Source organism: Phasianus colchicus, chromosome 3 (genome assembly GCF_987193195.1).
Source record: "Phasianus colchicus chromosome 3, bPhaCol1.hap1.1, whole genome shotgun sequence".
Lineage (NCBI taxonomy): Eukaryota > Metazoa > Chordata > Aves > Galliformes > Phasianidae > Phasianus > Phasianus colchicus.
The window spans coordinates 4,100,771-4,120,227 of NC_143438.1; the positions used below are offsets into that span (position 1 = coordinate 4,100,771).

Consider the following 19,457-nt stretch of genomic DNA (forward strand, 5'->3'; position numbering starts at 1 on the left):
AGACGCCCCTTTATATAGCTAAAAGGTCAAGGTATTCTTTCGGGTTTGTTTGTTTGCTTGTTTGTTTAGGTTTCTTTCTTTCTTTGATTTACAGAAGGAAAGGAAAAACAAAGCAGCTGCACATAGAATCATGGGGAAAAAGCCCTGCTGAGTAACCAGCAGAGAGCCCCTCTCCCATGATGCCAAAAGCAGCTGATTTGACAAACCAAGACTCCAACAGGGGGCTTGAAGGAGCTCTGAATCCCTCTTCTTCTGGAGAGGCAGCACAAGGAGTGCAGCACATGAAGCCCCTTCTCACAAGAGCTCTCTGACTGCGCCCACCTGACCCAGGTTTGGCACGGAGCTGTGCTTCATTCACAGGTGGCCATCAGCACTGTTGGCAGCTGAAGACATTGAGTTTTGTCAGAAAGCCTCGTGTTTAAAGACCCATCTCTGCGCTGTGCTGGTATTTATAGCAGTCTCTGCTTTGGGTGTACTTCACCATGATTCATTTTTTTCAGCACTCAGAGCACCTGGGATTATGAATGATGACATGCCGTGAACCTACCATGTTACTTGGGGTGGATTTGCAGCTCTGCAAAATACAAACACCCAATTTTGAAAGGGAGCAGCTCAACGATGAATGGGTCTTTGTAGTCTGCTCTTATCAAGTGCCCACTCCGATGTTAAAGGAAACTGTGCAAAACTCCAGAAGTAAAAATACTCTAATTCATTAGGGAATTCCCTGCAGTATGAGTCACTGAACGGCTTCCCCACCACACCCAGCTAAAAGATTTCCACATAAAAATGCACTGTAGGAGCTTGTTTTAACACAGAAGCAGCATGAAAAAAGTGGTGTAAACTCACACATAAAACCTAGCAGACCGCAACATATGTACGAGGGCTGCTCTGAAAGTAATGCCTCCTATTTTATTATGTTGGCAGATCTTGGTGGTACGGTAGGAGCGACTGAACCTTCCCACCAGTATTCTGTTATATGTTGTTGCTGTGTGACAGATGGCAGCATGGGGGCAGTCTGACAAAATGCGCATGGAGAGAAGATGTGTCATTGAATTCCTCCCTGCGGGAAAAAAATGGCAGCCACTGATATTCATCAGCACTTGCTGAATGCTTATGGGGATCAAACCCATAAGTGGATGTGAGCACAGTGAGGTGATGGGTGGTGCTTTTCAGCAGTGGTGACAGCACCCTGAAAGACAACCCATGTTCCGGATGGCCGTGCACAGCTGTCACACCATGAAAAGAAGTGTCTCGATCCGTGTGAATCATCAACTCATAGAATGGCCTGGGTTGAAAAGGACCTCAAAGATCATCTAGTTTCAACCCCCCTGCTATAAGCAGGGTCACCAACCACCAGACTGGGCTGACCAGAGCCACCAACCAGGGAACTGTGTGCAGAACTGAATATTGACTTCTGTGTATTGCAAACAATGGTGTCGGTGCTGGAATATCTCAAAGTTTGCGAATGCTCGCACAGGAACAGAAAGAACAGCGTATGCGAGTTTGTCAGGAACTACTGAACCAGTACAAGGCTGAAAGTGACAGCTTCCTGGATCACATCGTTACTGGTGATGAGATGTGGTGTCTCCAGTATGAGCTGGAGTCAAAACATCAGTCCATAGAGTGGTGACATGTGAATTCCCCATGGAAGAAGAAGTCCAAGCCATCAGCATGTGAAGTGATGTGCACTGTCTTTTGGAAAGGGGCTCTGACTGCTACATCACGACACTGACTAAGCTGAAGGCTCAAATTTCCAGAATCCTTCCAGAGAAGACAACAACCTTCCTCATGGAGCATAACACCAGGCTCCATACCAGTCTGAAGACCATGGAGCACACTGCTGGACTGACCTACCACACCCACCATATAATCCAGCTTTGGCACCTTTTGACTTCCACCTGCTTCAACTCCCATCTGAACTTCCATCAGATGGACTGTGTGGGCATTTTCCAAGCAGCAGACACCATCACAGCAGCTGTGAAACAGTGGGTCACCTCTGCTGGCACAGATTTTTACAAGTGTGCCATGCAGGCTCTTGTTCATCACTGGTGGTGATTAAGTTGAAAAACAGTGTTTTTTAAGTGAAAATCTGCTCTATTAAATAGCATAACTGTGCTCCTTGTTGTAGTTTCCGTGGAAATAAATAGGAGGCATTACTTTCAGAGCAATCTACAACACATAGGTTCTTCACAAAACAGCCACACTGTCAAACAGCTTTAAAGACTTTCCAAAGAAATCTTGTACTTGTCTTCTACTTCTCCTCACTGCCCATCAGGAAGGCTGGGTTTCCAAGGGTTTACAAAACCGATTTACCTTCTTTTCTCCAGGGAACTATAAGAATAGTGCCAAAGGTTTGCAAGCTCACAATAGTCAAGTTGCCAGTATAACTTTCATTACAGGCTGAGAGATGACAGAAAGGGAAAACGATACACAAAACCAAAACAAAACTCCAAGCCCTGAAACCTGGGAGCGTGTAACATGCATATCTGGCAACTAATTATACCTTGGATCAATGAAATGGGCATAAAGGGAGAGTTCTGATGTAATTAAGCTATCTTACTTTATTACAGTGGGTTAAAACAGTCTATACCCTTTAGCAGCACTGTGTTCATTTGAGATACAAGAAGAGTAGGCATCACCTGGGATTTCACTGCCTATACACAGTGTACATTTTATATTCTTTCAGCCTCAAGCTCAACAGTTTGATTGCGCTGGCTGGACTGTAAATCTGTATTTACATTCATACATTGCAAGTAAGACAGTGAAACTAACTCTATACTCCCAAAGGAATCCACTCCTTGATTAATGTGCTGTGAGACTACCCTAAACAATAGTGCCTGTATTACATACCAGATTACTTTAACATGTTCAGAACAGGTAGGACACAGATGCAATGGAAAATGCTCTGCAAAGTCTGTCTACCTTTGTATTCAACTACATTAGCACATATTCAGCTCCTTTAGCACTGAAGGATTTGTAAAGTTTTAATTTGCTTGCCAACCCCTTTTTCCCTCAGATGTACACTCCTGGCTCTGAGACTACTGATCCATGAATATGTCCAGAAGGAAAGGATGGGCCTCCAGTGAGAAAAGAGGATGAAAACTAAGGTGAAGTCCTGTCATTCAGACAGTCATTCAGCTTTGTGCTAAGATGCAATCAACTTCCATGCATGAGGCAGGTTAGGCCAGGTCTGTGCTCGGGCTGAGGATTAGAGGCAAAGGCAGCCACTCTGATTTTCATGTATTTTATTTCCCTCTTCCTTGCCAGGAATATCCCAGTTACTGTTCTTACCTCTCCTCTCATCCTACTGTCTCACTACGGACATTGATCCCATAGTTTGGTTCCCTATCCAGAACCAGTCTGTGCAGCAAGGCTCATGCAGAACTTGCCTAACTGTAAAGCTGCTGTATATGTTTGTGTCCCCTTATAAGCATTTGCAGCATATGGATTTTGTGCATTCCTTCAGCTATACATTTTTGCAGTCTTGAACTTATACATAAATATTATGTATAGTTATGCGAGTCTGTCACACATGTGATGTTTTAAGTTCCTTTTACTCTCTTTTCTACACTACAGTTTAACTGCAATTTACATGACAATAGAAGTGTCAGGCAGCAACCTCACGATAAAGATAAAAACGCAGTACAAATTGTACCTTACAGTGCATTGGTATCTGTGCCATAATAAACTTCCTATCTATCTATCTATCTATCTGTCCCCCCAGAAGTTGAGGGAATCACTTTGCCTAAATAGCACACTTTTTGCTGCTGTTGCCACAGTATGTCTAACAGACTTAATTATTCTAAGTTCAAGCGTTTTGAAAACAAGAGTAATTTTAGTCCAGGTAATTAAAAGGAGGCACTGTGCTGAAAACAGACTGATTAAGGCTCATTTTGAGTCAAAACCATCTGAAATGACCCGCCAGATCCTATTTTCAGCAGAATGGAGACTGGTTACACAGTGCTCTCTGGCACCTCCCTCTATTTAAACTGATCTTGGTCTGAGGGTTTTATTTAAAAACTCTCACTAATTTCAGGTTTAATACACTCAACTTATGAGTAAAACTGCTGCTTGACATGCCTACAAAATTTCTCTAGAGCAAGCACAGAGAACCAAACCCACCCACCCATCATCAGTCCTGCATTCTGTCTTTGGTTACAGTTCTCTTATCTCCTTGTCTTCAGAATTTTACTTTCCTCTGGGAACCTCTAGTCAGAACTTGGGTCCCTGCAGCTAAAAGTAAGTAGAATAATCCTGGCCCATTTTCTTCAGTTTCATCTTCTGGCTTGTATTTTCTCACAGACTTTCAGAGTAAAAAACCTCACAGCCAGTTTCAACCAAATTCTTAATTTTCTCTCCAAGAACAATTATTTTTTTCTGCCTCTTCTACGTTAGACGCCAACACCACCACTCATACTGTAGCTCTCAGTTTGTAACACTTGAAGCTACCTTCCACTACTACGTTCTTCTCATCTTGTAGATAAAAGTTTGGTCCAAATGTTTTCAATTCTTCCCTCTTGTTTGTTTTTAAGACACAAGCTGTACATTTTATCTATGTGGCTACAACTTCTCATTTTCCGTAGACACCCCATTATGGCAACTTGTCATGACTTTGTTAGCAGAGTTCACTTCTGAATGGCATTTTGATTTTTCTATCTCACTGTCTCCATTATATCCCTTATCTGGTTTCTCCTGTTCAAAAAGACTATGCTCAATCATAGAGGTGTAATAACTGTGGAGAATTTGTGTTGCTGTAATGTGATGACGGGACAAGGTGTAGAGTGTCCAGTTTTGTTGTTGTGATGATATTACGTGTGAATCTATGATTCTGTTATTTAATATACATAATAATCCCTGATTATCTGCCTTGATATCAGCTTTCTTGCAACAAGGCACACTATGGAAATATCTTAGCACTATTCCTCTCTAAATATCATTGTACTTCCTTCCACATTGCTCTTGAAGGTGTAATCTTATTCCTTCAGCAGATCTAAAAGGACAGGCTATTCGTCTTCCACTTCTCTTCCCTTTTCTTCCTGTGATGTCTACTTCAGACATGAACCAACTCTTAATGACCAGTCGGGGAAGTAACAGGAGAGAATGAATTGTGCTTTAGCAGAAGATGCAGACAAACAGTGTTGGCACTACAGGGTTGACCCCTGTGGAAAAGGCCAGCGGTTGCCACACATGGAAACAGCCAATTCAAGCTTGGCTCTGCAGTGGACCCAATGTTGGCCAAAGCTGAGCCAAACAGTGATTCTGATGGCAACTCTGTGATAACAAACTTAAGAAAGGGTAAAATGCACTGTGCAGCAGCTTTGAGGAGCAAGAAAAATGCAAAAGAAACAATCCTACAGAGAACAGGTCCAGAAAAGGAGGGGGAGGAAGTGCTCCCAGTGCCAGATCAGAGATTTCCCTGCTGTCCATGGAGAACACCACGCTGAAGCAGCTTGCCCTATTGCAGCCCATGGAGAATGATGGCAGAGCAGATGCTCACAACACAGGCTATGGACTTGCCCCAAAGGAAGCCGCAAGCCCAAGGAGAGCTCATGCAGACACAGGCTCCTGGCAAGAACTTCAGCCTGTAAAAGGATGTGCCCAGGCTGGAGCAGTCTTTTCCTGAAGGACCGTACCCTGCAGAAAGGAACCATCTTGAAGAACTGCAGTTCATGACAAATGCTGGAGCAGTTCATGAAGGACTGTCTTCTGTGAGAGGGACCCTATGCTGGAGGAAAGGGAAGTGTAAGGAGAAAGGAGCAGAAGAGATGAAGTATTAAGTCTTGACAGCAACTCTCATTCCACATCCCTCTGAGCTGCTTAGGTGGGAAAGAGGTAGAAGAGCCAGCAGAGAAGTTGAGTATGGGTAATTTCCCTGTCTTTATCTTGACCCATGATGTTTGTTGTCTTGTTTTCTCCCAGTCCTGCCTGAGGAGGAGTGAGGGAGTCTGGCAGCCAGCCAAGGTGAACACCCCTTTTCTCTCCTGCACTGATTGCTTCATTAGACTGTGGACTTTATGGATAAGGGCTGTGAATTCCTGTATATTGGGAGGGTATTGCTGGAACAGTAATAACTAGCTGAAATCTTGTGCTAGTTATAAATGGTCATAGACAAAGCTTTGATTGAACAGATGCAGCTGCTTGAAGCCACTCAGTTTGGCAACGACATGAAAGAATAAACTTCAAGCATCCATAGTTTCTGTAATGATTGAAAATTCACAGAACTGCTCAGACAAATTACTATGAACTAGAGACTGGACACTTATTCCTTGTTTCTCTGTTGTGCACAGTAAGTATCCCTGATTGATTCATCTTGTTCTTAACTGCAAGAGCAACTCCCAGGATGAGGCTTGCTGCTGCTGATACCATCTCATGCATATGGCTGCTGTCCCACTCTATCTTTGCCATTCCCTATACTAAACAGCCAGGAAAAACTGAAACGTGCTGACATTTCCTACAAGCCACATCATGGCGTCTGTGTGCGCGTGAAAGGGTTCCACCATCAAATGACTGTGCCATTTGATGATACTACTCGCTCAAGGATATCTGTTTCTGAGCAACGGCCAGAAACCCCTTCAGCTATCAGTACATCTCCAGGAAGCAGGTTCAAGTGACCTTCACATGAACTCCATGCTTCCAACTTGTATGCCTTTGAAATTTCCAGTTTATCTAGTTTCCAGAATTTTTAACCTCGCTGCACATGAGTCAGAGCATAACTGCACACTGCCAAGTGGAACATGTGTCCCGAACTTGGAAAAACAGATAGATAGAGACCAAATTATGTATTATCTGTCCATCTGACTAGAGGGGAAAGGGAGTTTTGTCACTTGCTTATTTATTATGTGAGCTACAATATGATTACCAGTGGGAAACTTGACCCCTTTTTGGCCAGTTGCCCCCTAAACTGTGACTGCTACTGGCAATGGAAAGAGCAATGGAAAGATTGCTGAGAATGTAAGATCTTTTACCAAATGGAATTCTGCCAAGACTCAGGTCACCCGTCTCCCCATCACATCACATCACGTCAAAACAGACTCCAAGCCCTGAGCTCCAGAGTACAGCTGAGTCAAACCCCAAAGCCCACATGCTTCCCCAACGCATCCGTTCCATCCACATGCTACTCAAGTGTTTTGGAACATACAATTTTCCAGAACTTTCTGTAAGTTCTCTGGAACTTAAAATACTGCACTTGAGTGTCTCCTATGCAATGAAGTAACTTTTTCTCCCACAGTGTACACGAATTAGAACTGAATTTCTCAGCATCCTTTCGGGACTTCGTACTGAAATTTGCACATTAAAGCAGCAACTGATTGATTGCAATCTCTGCTACAGATGGTGAAAATTGAGAGAAACAAAAAACCTGTGACATGCTTCAGTGGACGCTTAAATTCATCCAGCTTTCTTCTTTTCCATATTGCATTTTCTCTGTGCAAACATTTGGCTGACCAAACTTGACCACTCTTTCAACATAAAGGAAACTTCAGGTTTTCCTATTTGAAATAGTTACAGAAAAGAGAGATTTTCTTTGGCATATACACCAAAAACTTGGTGATCTCACCCAGCTATCTCTCATCTGCTCCAGCATAACTATTATCATGCTACATCAGTGTCTTAATGATCTAAGAGCACAACCTGTTCCAGCAGCGAAGACGAACAGTTTTGACAGAAAAATTCATTTAACATAATAAAAATGACACTACAATGAACAGTTTGAAGCTAAATCTGAAAAACTGTTTAACTCTTTGAAAATGCCCGTAAACAGCAGAAAATAATTGGAGGAAATGTTGCTTAGGTGGTGTTTACTTCTCCATCTTCCATGAACTTGAGTTTCAAATGCTTCAGGCACAATAGCTGGGAATATTATGTAATTAGGTTACAGGTGCTAGGATCACTGTTGATTTGAAGGCAGAATAATCAGCAACATGTTCAAAGCCACAGAAGGCCATAAGCCTGGAGTTACTAAGACAGGTAGTGCTACAATAGTGAACTCTATTACGCTCACTAAAGAGAGTGATGCGTCTTCAGGGTTGCATACACATAGGACAAAAAGGCTGTCAAATTTAACAGCACAGAATCAGAATTTCAAAGACAATGTTATCTGAAAATCTAATCCTGTGATGAAGCTGGGTGTTACATTTCTGCCTTTCTGTTCTTTAAAATTCTTGCCTTGAGCTCTGGTCACTAAGCACAAAACCAAATAAGTGAGTTTGGTGCTCTGACTTAAAGAGTGGAAACTCAATTGAATGATAACGAGTAATAATACACTAAATATCCAGTTCTTCCTATATATCAAAACTTGCTAATAATGAGGATTTCAGTCATTTTAACCTGATCTCTGAAGTATGTCTCGACTTGGACAAATCAAGGAAGTCCAGAAATACTTGAGCTAGCTCTAGTGCCAAAAGTATTCTAGCTACAGGAGCAAGGAGAGATTTTTGGCCTAACTGGATAAGTTAACTCCTTCGGATCATAGTGCAGGACTTTCCAAATCCCAAAACACCTTGTACAACTCTAAGGTATCCCAGAAGGAAGGACATGGGTATGTGCCAAGAAGATACATCTCTATCTACACTGTGCTTTGGTGCTTGCGATACTACTTGGCTTGTGTGTCTCATTAGTAAATTTTCATTTGTCAATTACAAGAAACATTTTTGTGAACTGAGTTACAGAGAGACTTAAACATCACTCTGATACACAAGGAGACAGAAGTCTGGTTGTTTCTGTTATGTTCTCATAAAGGTAATTCTTGTTACCTTTCAAAAACAGCTTGGTAGATAGATAATGTTTGTAGACATTGTTGTAAGAGAAAACAAAAAAAAGAAGGTAACTGCCAGATATACAGTCTTTAAAAACCCTTCAAACATCTCTGCATTTTCTTAACTTCCCTGAAGTTTTTGTTGCCTGCTATATTCACACAACCTAGAAACTACATAAAAATATTAACAAATGGAAGTCAATAAATCATTGTCTTTTAATATAGATCCAGATCACAGTCTAAGCTTTTCCAGATGAGTGTGTTAGGAAGAAAGCATTTTGTTACTCTTAGTCAAACGCCTCCTCGCAGAGCGAACATCAACTTCATTTCATCCACTTTCATAACCAAAATGCACAGCTTGCCTCCACAGTGAACACCGGCACAGAGCATCAAGTGTCCTTGCTTCTAGGATGCTGCAGACATCTACATTCATATTTCAGAAAGTACTGATGCTTCTGATGAAAACAGATTTCTGCAGTGTCCTAAATCTAGCACCCAACAAGCGTGACACACAGACTCACAAGACACTTAAAAATCAGGAAGAGAAACCCATGACTATAAGGACAGAAACTGAAAGAAGGTAATTATTAGTGTAATATGCAAGAGAGAGGTATATTGTGAGATCCTTCTGTCAAAGTAAATGCTGAATTTAAAAGAGTAAATTTCTCAAAGTTCATTCAGCATTTACATCTTAACTATCCCTGAGTCTCTTGGATGGTTGCTTTATGCCATCGATCATCACTGGAAAACATGGTCTGATATGCAAGCAATAAAACACTGAACAAAATCCTGAGAAATAAAGTCTCGTTTCAACACATGAGAATTTTTTTTCTGGTCCTGCAGCAAGTTTGAGCTAACTTCAGTCTACTTCTGAAAAGACCCACTGTTTATCTGAAGGGGTGCCTTCTGCCTCAGCACCAAGCAGTATCACAAGGGGTTCTTCCAGATGGGGTCCTCACAGCCCTGCTTTCACAGTCCTTTCAGCAAACCTTCACCCTGCAGCTGACTAGTTCCTCCTCTGCGTTGCACTGCTGCAAAGAATCTTTTGCTCTGGTTCATACGCTCCTTGGCTGAAAAGAAGCCAGTTAAGGGTTAAGCTGAAAATACCATGTCCTGCCTCCCCGGCTCAAAGATTGATTTGATCATTCTTCAGGGATTCCCTCTTGTATGAGTCACAGTTAAGACAGACTCCCTACGCAAGGAGGCCGGGATAATGCCATTCCTCCAGAGATTACAACAGCTGAGGGCTAGCCCTGAAGACGGAGAGCTTGGGACTCATGCTTGGAAAAACATTCAGCATACCACAATGCACTCAGCAGACTTAAAGAAATTATTCAGACAGAAGGAAAAAAACCACAGAAGCCAAACACAACGTGTTCTCAAACTCTCTGCGTTAACCAATTAAGTATGCAGACTAGCATAAATTAGACAAGCACACTGAGGCTGCCTCCTGGCTTGGGGACTCTGCCTGAATAAAGACTGAAAACATGAACTCATGTAGCATAGTGTTTAAATTTCAAATAAAGGATATTTTCCCTTTATAGAGTGCAATTATTCCTGTGATCTGTTACTTTGTAATAGCTGTATTTGGCTGTTACTCACTAGGAACGTGATTAACATTTTGAATTCAAAAACAAAACCAGCAACAGTGGCAAAACTAATGAATGTCTCCAGCTAATCACAAAAGTTCATAACTAACTTTCTGAGAGGAGAAACTATGCTGGTGTTCCTTCTCTTGACCTACTTTTATATACATGCAATAGCTGAAAGACTCCTTGCTGATTTTCAGAAGTAAAGGCTGGGAATGCATTTTCATTTCATATTATACACAACGACCTTGCTCAAAAATGAGCTGGAACAATCTGTCAGTAAGACAATGATGTACTAGACTTGTTTGTTTTAAATGCATCAACCTGTGTTACGCAAAGTAGCACACAACTCAGAGTCCATAGAAATTGCCCTGGATTTGCTGGCAAAAATCTTTTTTGTGAGCCATTCCTAATGACACAATTGCTTTACAAATCAGCAGCTGGGCAGCTGAGAGATTAATGCAGGCTAGGTGTTCCATGAGATGCTTTTAAACTATAAAGGCTCATCTCCATAGTGTCCTCCCATGTGGCAGTACTGCCTTGCAGTCGCACCAAATCTCCTGTGATAGCACTAAAATGAAGCAGGCAGTCTCAAATCACATCTTTTACTACTGACTTAATCATACTGATTACTCTTCAATGGCAACAGCTCACTGTCTGACTCCTAGAGCGTTTCCATCCACTTCACACCCAGCAGTCAGAGAGCAGGGGGACCTCTGGTGATGTCTTCATGTAGAGGAGACACTCCTGCATGGGTCCATCCTACCAATCCATACACCCAAGCAGGGTTTTTCAGAGTGACAGGCCTTTAGATCATTTAATTCCTCACCAGCAGACTCAGTGTGCAACTATAGACTCCTTCATTTCTCATGATTTTTCAAAAACGTTGCATATATAATTTTTTCTTGATCTCCATGCTGTTTGTGTATGTTGCCTTTGCACAGCCTCCAATCCCTTTTGCTTGAGGGAGGTATCTGCCTGACTAGACAGAGCAAGGCTGGCCTTGTTTTGTACTTTTGTAATTTAAGTCAAATGGTGAGCATCCTGCTTTGTCCAAATCCACACTGTGGTACCTGCTAGTGAGCAAGGAGCATCCCCATTCTAGTTCTTTGGTACAGGATAGTTCAGAAATTTTTCTCAGTCAGTAAAGGATGAGGACAGAAAACAAATAGGAAAGAAAGCACAGTTTAACACGTTTCCCTTCCTGTCACGAGAAATATCCAGGACTTGGCTCCTGAAATGTCACACTAACCCAGTTCTGTGCAGGGAATGAAGTTTAAATATAAAGTACACAGAGCCACCCTTCTATCTCATTCCTCCATACTCAGATTTTCATGCTGCAATATTGCACATTTTTTTTTTTTTAATTTAAACTTTCTGAAGAAGCCAAAAGGGCATCCTGCTCACTCCCTGGGACTGCAGGAAGGGCTCAGGATTGCTCTGCTTCAGCCTGATGCTTTCTTTTGGTGACTTAAAGCACGATGGGAACCTTCAGGAAAGCCCCACACTTGTCCCCTGGGAGCCTGCAGGTGCTATGGGGGGGGAAGGGGAAGGGAGAGAAGGTCTGTATCTCCTCAGCTCCCTCCCCAGCGGGGCTCCCCTTCCTACTGCTCTGCTGACACCAGCAGGGCTGGCCTGAGGAGCGCCCAAGATGCTTGAAAGTGCAGGGGGGGGGGTTCAGCCGGCAGCTGAGGAATCCATGGCTTGAGCCAGTGCCACGGAAACCCTTTCCAAAACAAGACTCCAAGCTATCCTTAACTATCTCATTTCAGAGCCTGACTTTGACTCACAGCCCTGCTCCCACTCCACCATGCAGACATTACAAGGAATGCCACTGAGGGCCTCCAGTGCTCTTCCACTGCTGCACTGCTGCAGAAACAGCCTCACTGCTGCCTGCCTGTGTCTACAGCTGCTGCAGCACGAGGTCTCAACACAGACCTCTCTCACAGCTTAACCCAGAAATGTGGAAAACATACTATGCACGGAGGAAAATGTGATTATGGGGATGATGCTATCACCATTTGGCCAGGATTTTGTAATAGGAGGAAGAAGGCAGGCACGAGTCTAAATTGAAAAGACATACCTGGTGCTTTCTCCAAAAAGATGACTTTCGAGTCTTGCAGAAAGTTATGGCCAGTCAGAATCATTTTTTTCCCTCCAGTAACAGGAAAGCTGTCAGTACTTTGCTTCTCCACAAGAGGCAGTTCTTGGGCAGATCTCTGAGCTGAAGAGGTATATTAAAAAAAAAAAAAAAAGCAACCACAAACACACAAACATAAATAAATATTACATTCGTAAGGGACCTAATGCTTGCAATCCTTACTCTCATAAGATAAGCTGAGTTTGATATAAAAACAAGGAACAGTCAGAAGATCTGTAGGAAACACGGTTTCTGAGCGCTTTTATCACAAACAATACTCTTATCAAATACAGTGGCACAGATTCAAAAAGCTCAAAAAAAAACCCAAGATGTTTAAGTTTAAAACTCAGCTTGATCTCTACTGTGCCAAAAAGAGTATTTTTAGAGAAATCTGTTTCTTTAGAGTAACTCCTCCGGGAGACAAAATAATACATCCTCGCATATATGCCACGCATTTACAAGGCATACATGAGAACAAGACCATCCACATCCACACTGCATTTCTGTCACTACAACCACAGTTGCAAACTGACTTTTATCAGTAGCTACGAGCCTCACGATCCAGCAAAAGTTCACGGTTTAGAAAGCATATTTCCACCAACACCTGAGTGCCAAAGCACACGTGGATTCATGCAAACAGAAACCGTATTCTCGTGGCAAATATTTTACCATCTGAACTGCGACATGGAGTGAGCATGGCTGAACTTCAAGGGATGATGTGACATTTTATCCAGATTACATGGTTACTCCTGGTGTCACATGCACTAAGAGATGCATGAAGTTTTTGGCACCAGCTTATTCCACATTCTGCACTGGAAATAACACTAGCACTCTTTTTTCCCTCCTGTTTTCCATTCCTTTGAGGAGGCATGTACCACGCTTTTGCTCATTACATGGTACTTAAAATTGCAAGTCACGGATACAAATCCAAGTGGCTTCATATTTAGTGGCCTCTTGAACTTGGCGCATTGGATGGACTGTTCAGGATGCATTCAAACTGTGGCCTTATCATGCTAAATAGCAACTGAAAATGTCTCATCAGCTACAGCAAGGAGCAGGATAAAACCATGGCTCCTTTCTTTCCCTTCTTCCTTTTTTTCTTGATGTTTATTAACCTAGAGCATTTTCAAAAAAGAAACGGGGGAAATTATTCATCTCACACATATGGCTTTATGTCAGTCTACCTGTTATAGGTATGGAGGCTCTGCTACTCTTCATAATAACACTGGGATATCTTAATATAACTTCCTTCCCACCACCAGTTTGTTTATTTAAATGAATGACTATGAAGGAAGAAGGCTATAACTATTGATATAACAGCACTGCTCTTTCCTACAAAGCTTGCTTCTTTTGTAGACTCAGACTACCAGAATGGCAGCAGTGCTGCCCTGTAAAAAAGGATGTAGTACTATCACTGGTCTTAAAGTCTGTCACTGATGACACTGCTTTTGCAAGAGGAATGCAGGGATGCTCTTTCCTGGAGCTTTACTATTAACAATCCCTAGAAAAATACCAATGCTAAGCAACTTGAGCCAGGGTGTCACCTCTAGTGTATTGCTAGCCCTTCATCAAAGTGTTCAGGTCCTGTTTGCTGATTTCTGCTTTATGCTGGGGAGAGAGTGTGACTAGGACACGGTAAGTGCTTTCCAAAACCCTTACAGTTGTCACCTGTATGATAGGAAGTCACCAAAAAAACCCAAGTCTTGCCAATTTCAGGCCTACTGTTAGCTTAGCAGTACTCTATTTTTGTTCTAAGCACGTTCTTCCCTACAAAGAGATAAAGGCACAAAGCTACACTTTTTTTCCTACAGCAAAGGCATTTTGTCATCAATACAAACCATGCATTTTTGCAAAACAGAGCAAGGTTCACTGGCTAGACAGGTGCAGCAGAAGTGTTGATGGCCAAACGCTGCATGTTCAGTGACACAACAGCTAGCAAGAGAAAGACATGTGTTGCTACTTACAGCACTCGATGGGGTTGGAGGCTACTTGCAAAGAGAGGGTCCTCCCGTTGGACTGTGGGATGTGAACTCGGAAGACCAGTCGCACACGTGTGTTCTTCCGCCCAATGTCTGTTTCTCCCTTCCGCAGCTCAATGTCAGAGTTTCTGAGCTTTAATATTCCAGCACAGTCAATGCTACCCAAAAGGGAACACAGAGTAATTCAATTCATTTCAAGCAGACTTCAGAAGCGCACAAGAGGGCAGTTTCTTCCCTCTCTCCTGTACATCTCCCGTGTCATACACAGCCTCACAACCAAGCTAAACATGTAACCAAGCAGACTTCATCCACAAGTAGCTCAGTTCAGGCCATCGGTAGTAACACACAGCAGCTGAAGTTGAGCACGCAAACCTAGGATGTTACTTCAATTGCCAGAGGGAGAAAACAAAAAAGATCCTCCCACCCCACCTCATCCTGAAAGGATGGAGCTTAACAGACCAGCTGAAGTGCAAAGACATGGACTAAAGGAGTCCAGAGCACGGGACATTACTGCACACTGTGTCACTAACTTAGAATGCAGGTATACTAACAATTTCACATGTTATGGCTGATTTGGATAAAAATATTCCATGATTCTTATTCTCAATAACAACACTCATTATTGAGCACAGTTCTCACAAAGTCAGTCCCACTGTCAGTGTGCTTCTATTTGAGCGAGTTTGTGAGAGTTGTAAGCTGAGCACTGAGCTGAAGCTTTGCAAGAAAAAAATAAACTCAAGGTTTCCCCTCTACATTAGGGAAAAATGTGCTGTTTGTCAGAAAGAACTCCTGCTATTTCTGACCTCTCTCACTCCTATTTTTCAATTTTGGTTTTCTTGTGAATGAGTCAGAATTTCTGTCAAAGCAAATTCCGACAGAGAAAGTTCACAGAACAAAAGATAAATAAACATACATGCTCAAAAACCCACTGCAAAAATACCTCTGCTTTGGTTAAGACTACAAAGTCTGCACTGCAGTTTATTCTGGGTACTGGTCTCTGGCATGCATTTTATTATACTAAATACATGTAGTTTAATTTTATTTTGAATTAAAGAGTTTAATTCCTCCTCCAGACCTTTGAAGCTCAGTTCTGAAGCAAACTGCAAACAAAAACTATGGCAGCCTGGTTTTGACCTGCATTTTTTTTTGAAGTATAGATTTCAGAGTAACAAAAATACCTTTGCTGGTATGATCAAAGAAGCTAATGAACATATTAATGTTTCTTAACAAAGCATATTAGCAGAGGAAGTCATAAGAATTAAGAAATATTTGTACGTATGTCAAAATTTTATGCAATAATCCATGACAGAGAAGAAATGATGTGCATCTCACCATTGCCCTCTTTCATAGCAAGAGTTGTAAAACAAAATCAAAAAACCTCAACAATTGGTTCAGACTCTGTAAGGTACAGAGGAGCACAAATCAGGCTTGTAAAGTCATAGATATTAGCATTTGAAATTGATGGGAGCAATTATATTTGCAAAGTTAAAATATGCAGATAAGCTCCACTGCTTCATTATACGAAAGCCAAACACAAAGTATTTGTGAGAAAAGTCCTTGGCTCTAAATTTCAGTTCATTGTTAGCCTACATGAGGTTTTAGAGCATTGACATACTAGGCTTATATAAGCCAAAGCATTGTTTGTGGTTCTTGGGAGAACTCTACTATGATCTGGCATATGTGTCATGAAAATACACAGTTTGGCTCCAGAACTGTGTGACTATCTTTATTCTACAGGGAAAGATGATAGAAGCAGTATTAATGTTTCCATATGGCAAAAAATATCATTCAAACTGGATAAAAGAAGGACCAAGAAATATTTTCTGTGTTACAAAATGGTGACGTTTCAATAACCTCAATGGAATTGTGCCAGCTTCCAACAACAGAGAATGGGGCCACTAATTTTGCATTCTCGTCACGACTTAACACAATGAACTGACAGAGGTCCTCAGATCTTGAGTGATGATCCTAATCCCAGCTGGCAATGCAGTTAGCCACATTCTAGTTCTTCTATTTACATGATGAACTCCAGCACATGTTGCACACGACACTGCAAACCAGCTTCTAATAACTGCTACATACAGAAGGGCTTCAAGTGTCTGATACCGTTTTTCACTTCATTAAGGTGCAGAAAACAGTGTATGAATAACCAGGAGTAAAATCACAGTTTTTGAAAGCTCCCTGGGATTTCCCTTGGTCTTTGTTGTGGTGGGGCCTGCTTTCTTTTTGTCTGTTTATTTACCTGTCCTTTCTGTCTCCCTATAAATACACACAAAGATGCACACATCCATGTGTACGTATATGTACACGTGCACATTAATACATCAGTAGATGCACATACAAATTCCTCCCAAGGCAGGTGATTTGGAGAAGGGTTAGCATCATTGAATGAGGGTTGAAGAGGGGAGTGGATTAAATCATACTGAGGGCCTTGCTTATGTCACATACACAGCTTCATATTGGATGCCTTATACACAATCCTGCAATGAAATTTACCACTAACACTCAGATTCCTATTAAATCAGAAGTTCTAAGGTGTTGGTGCTTTCTTTCCTGCATGGAAAAACTCATTCCAGTTTAGTAACTGCATTCTGTAAGTTTTAACTCCTTTCCTAAAAATTTTGCTTCTAAACAAATGCCATTGGAAAATGTGGATTTTTATTACATAAGAACTAAGAATGGTTTTGTTTGTCATGAAAAAGGCTAGGTTACTTGGAAATGTTCTCTAGAAGAGGTTCCTTTGACATCCAAAGATAAATTTTAATAGGCCCTGTTCCTTGTGCTAGCACATACAGGAGTAAGAGGTGTCATATTTAGAAACTAAATGCAGGAGCTGAGGTAGGAGATATTTAGAGCTTGGTAACCGAGACACTTATTTTAAATGGCAAATAAGCACATTGGCTGAAACTCTAGATTGAAAGCAATCAGTTGTCATAAATATTTGCAAAGTTCATTTTGTTGTTAAGCTGATGAGAGGCAGTTCGTGCTAGTGAAGTTGTGAAAACTTACTACTACTGAATGGAGTTAAAAAAAAAAAAAGGACAGAATAAGGAAAATAGTATACAAGGAAAAAAAAAACAAATCACAAATCAGAAGAAATGAAGCAGGAAGACCAAGAGAAAAATGCTAAGCAGTCAGGCATAATGTCTGGGTCTTACGTTGCTCTCATGTTGTTCTCTGGAAGAAGTGGGATTTCCAAGACTTTGGTGTTGGAAAGTATTGTTTCGTGGCTGGTGGTGGAAACAGTCTTCCCAGTGATTCGATGAACCTGGTAGAAAGCATGGGGTCGCAGCAGGCGGTCGTCTGCAGTCCCAATGAACAGCTGTAGCGTCAGGGGCTCGCTTTCTAAGTAACCATGGAGCTGGCAAGAGAACAGAAAACGCCCACTGAGCACCACGGACATAAATGCTAGGAATCAATTAAATTTTTATAAGCAGGAGAGCCTAATTCAAGGAAAGAACTTGTGACAGGTGCTATGTGTTAAGTTTCCCCCTTCAATTTTTGCCTGTAACGTAATATTGGTACAATAAAAAGGTGCACTCAGAAAATGTCTCATTATCCCGGAGGACCTGAGGCATTTTAGATGAGGTGAACTTTTGTGCACTCTTGCTATGTCCACAGAAATCTTTGCATAAGTTCTGTTGCAGAGTTTGGCAAAAACAAACAAACAAACACAAAACAACACAGTCAATGTTCATCTGCAGTACTGAGGGTAGCAATGCCAAAGGGGTTTGCATGTGGAAAAGAGCATAGATGATCCACCCCTAAGCTACCTGGGTTGTTCCACGTGTGGAGGATGTGCAGGACACTTCCCCTCACTGATTTTTATGCCAATAAAAACTGGAACAGAATGAAGACAGATCACGTGTGCACAACTCGATGCTCACCACGTGTGCAAATTCTTCTTAGAATTGCACTGAAATCTCACTGAAGCTACTTGGCCTGACTTGAGTCTCATTCGTGTTACAGTGACAACTGTGATGCCAACAAGAGTTATTTCTACTACATGTCAAAGCAGTAGTGCCTGCCCTCAAAACTGTCGCTTTGAAGAAGCCACCTAGGGTTTATGCCAGTGCAAAGCCCAGTCTGCCTAGGGAGAGCAGACAGCATGAGCGAGCCGCATGCATCCCACTCCTCTGTCATCAGCAGCTCTGCTCCAAAGCACCAGGCCTCACGGCTCTGTGCGCTGCTCAGTGTTTAAGGTGAGGCCAGCCTAAACTCTGTGAAAAACAAGGATACAAGAGATGCTGCCAAGTAGAGGCTGACTTCAAGCAGACACAAACTGAGCTCCACACCTGCCAGTTTGGCTCACCCGCCTAACTTTTCATCTTCAGACTACAAGGGTCTTCAAGATCAGCCCTGGCTGCAGAAAAGCCCAGGATGAGCAAGTTCAGTGAGCCCAACAGCCTGGCAGATGAGGAGTGCACTGAGCAACAGGGAAATAATTGAATTGAGTACATCTGCTCCAATGCCTGGCAAAAACAGGCAGGTAACAGGCAAGCCAGAGCTCCTGGCTCATACTGCCATGCCATGCAAAGGGAGCTTGCTGCTGCATGCAGAATGTGTCCCAGGCAGGCAGAGAGGTTTTACGGTTTCCTCTCCTCACACCTCCTGACTGACCTCGGTGTGCCTGTCACACCATCACTGCAGCCAGGCAGCCCAGGCAGCTACACCCTGTGCAGTGAACCAGGGCACAGAGCTCACAGCACAGCAGCACTGAGAAGCAAGCTCAGGGACTGTGCCTGCCACAGGCCCCAACCACTTCTGTTGCCCACACCCATGCTGAGTCAATCCCAGCCACACGGGCACTAGCAGTCTCACAGTCCCCTTGCTCTTCCATCTCTCATCACTCTACCATTTCTTCATGCTACCACCTGACGCTGGGAAACAAGCCTTCAGAATAACTCTCTTCCACCTGTGAAGCTCTGCAGTGTGGGAAGGGAGGATGTGGCAGCTGCAGGAAAGAGGAGCGTGAACCAGGTGGGCAGTTAAAGGAG

General features: G+C 42.4%; 1 protein-coding gene across 9 annotated transcripts in view; it reads right to left on the minus strand.

The window, feature by feature from the left end:
- The window catches only part of NFATC1 (nuclear factor of activated T cells 1), a 115,735-nt gene that overhangs the window by 52,474 nt on the left and 43,804 nt on the right, over positions 1-19,457 (minus strand). For all 9 annotated transcript variants that reach the window (XR_016464900.1, XR_016464899.1, XM_090136845.1 and 6 more), the window contains exons 4-6: positions 17,619-17,821; positions 14,446-14,618; positions 12,425-12,565 (exon numbers count right to left, since the gene is read on the minus strand). Coding sequence is in view for 7 of the 9 variants with exons in the window: in XM_090136845.1 (XP_089992971.1) it covers positions 12,425-12,565; positions 14,446-14,618; positions 17,619-17,821 (517 nt within the window). In the remaining 2 variants the exon portion in view is untranslated. The remainder of the gene's footprint in view (positions 1-12,424; positions 12,566-14,445; positions 14,619-17,618; positions 17,822-19,457) is intronic.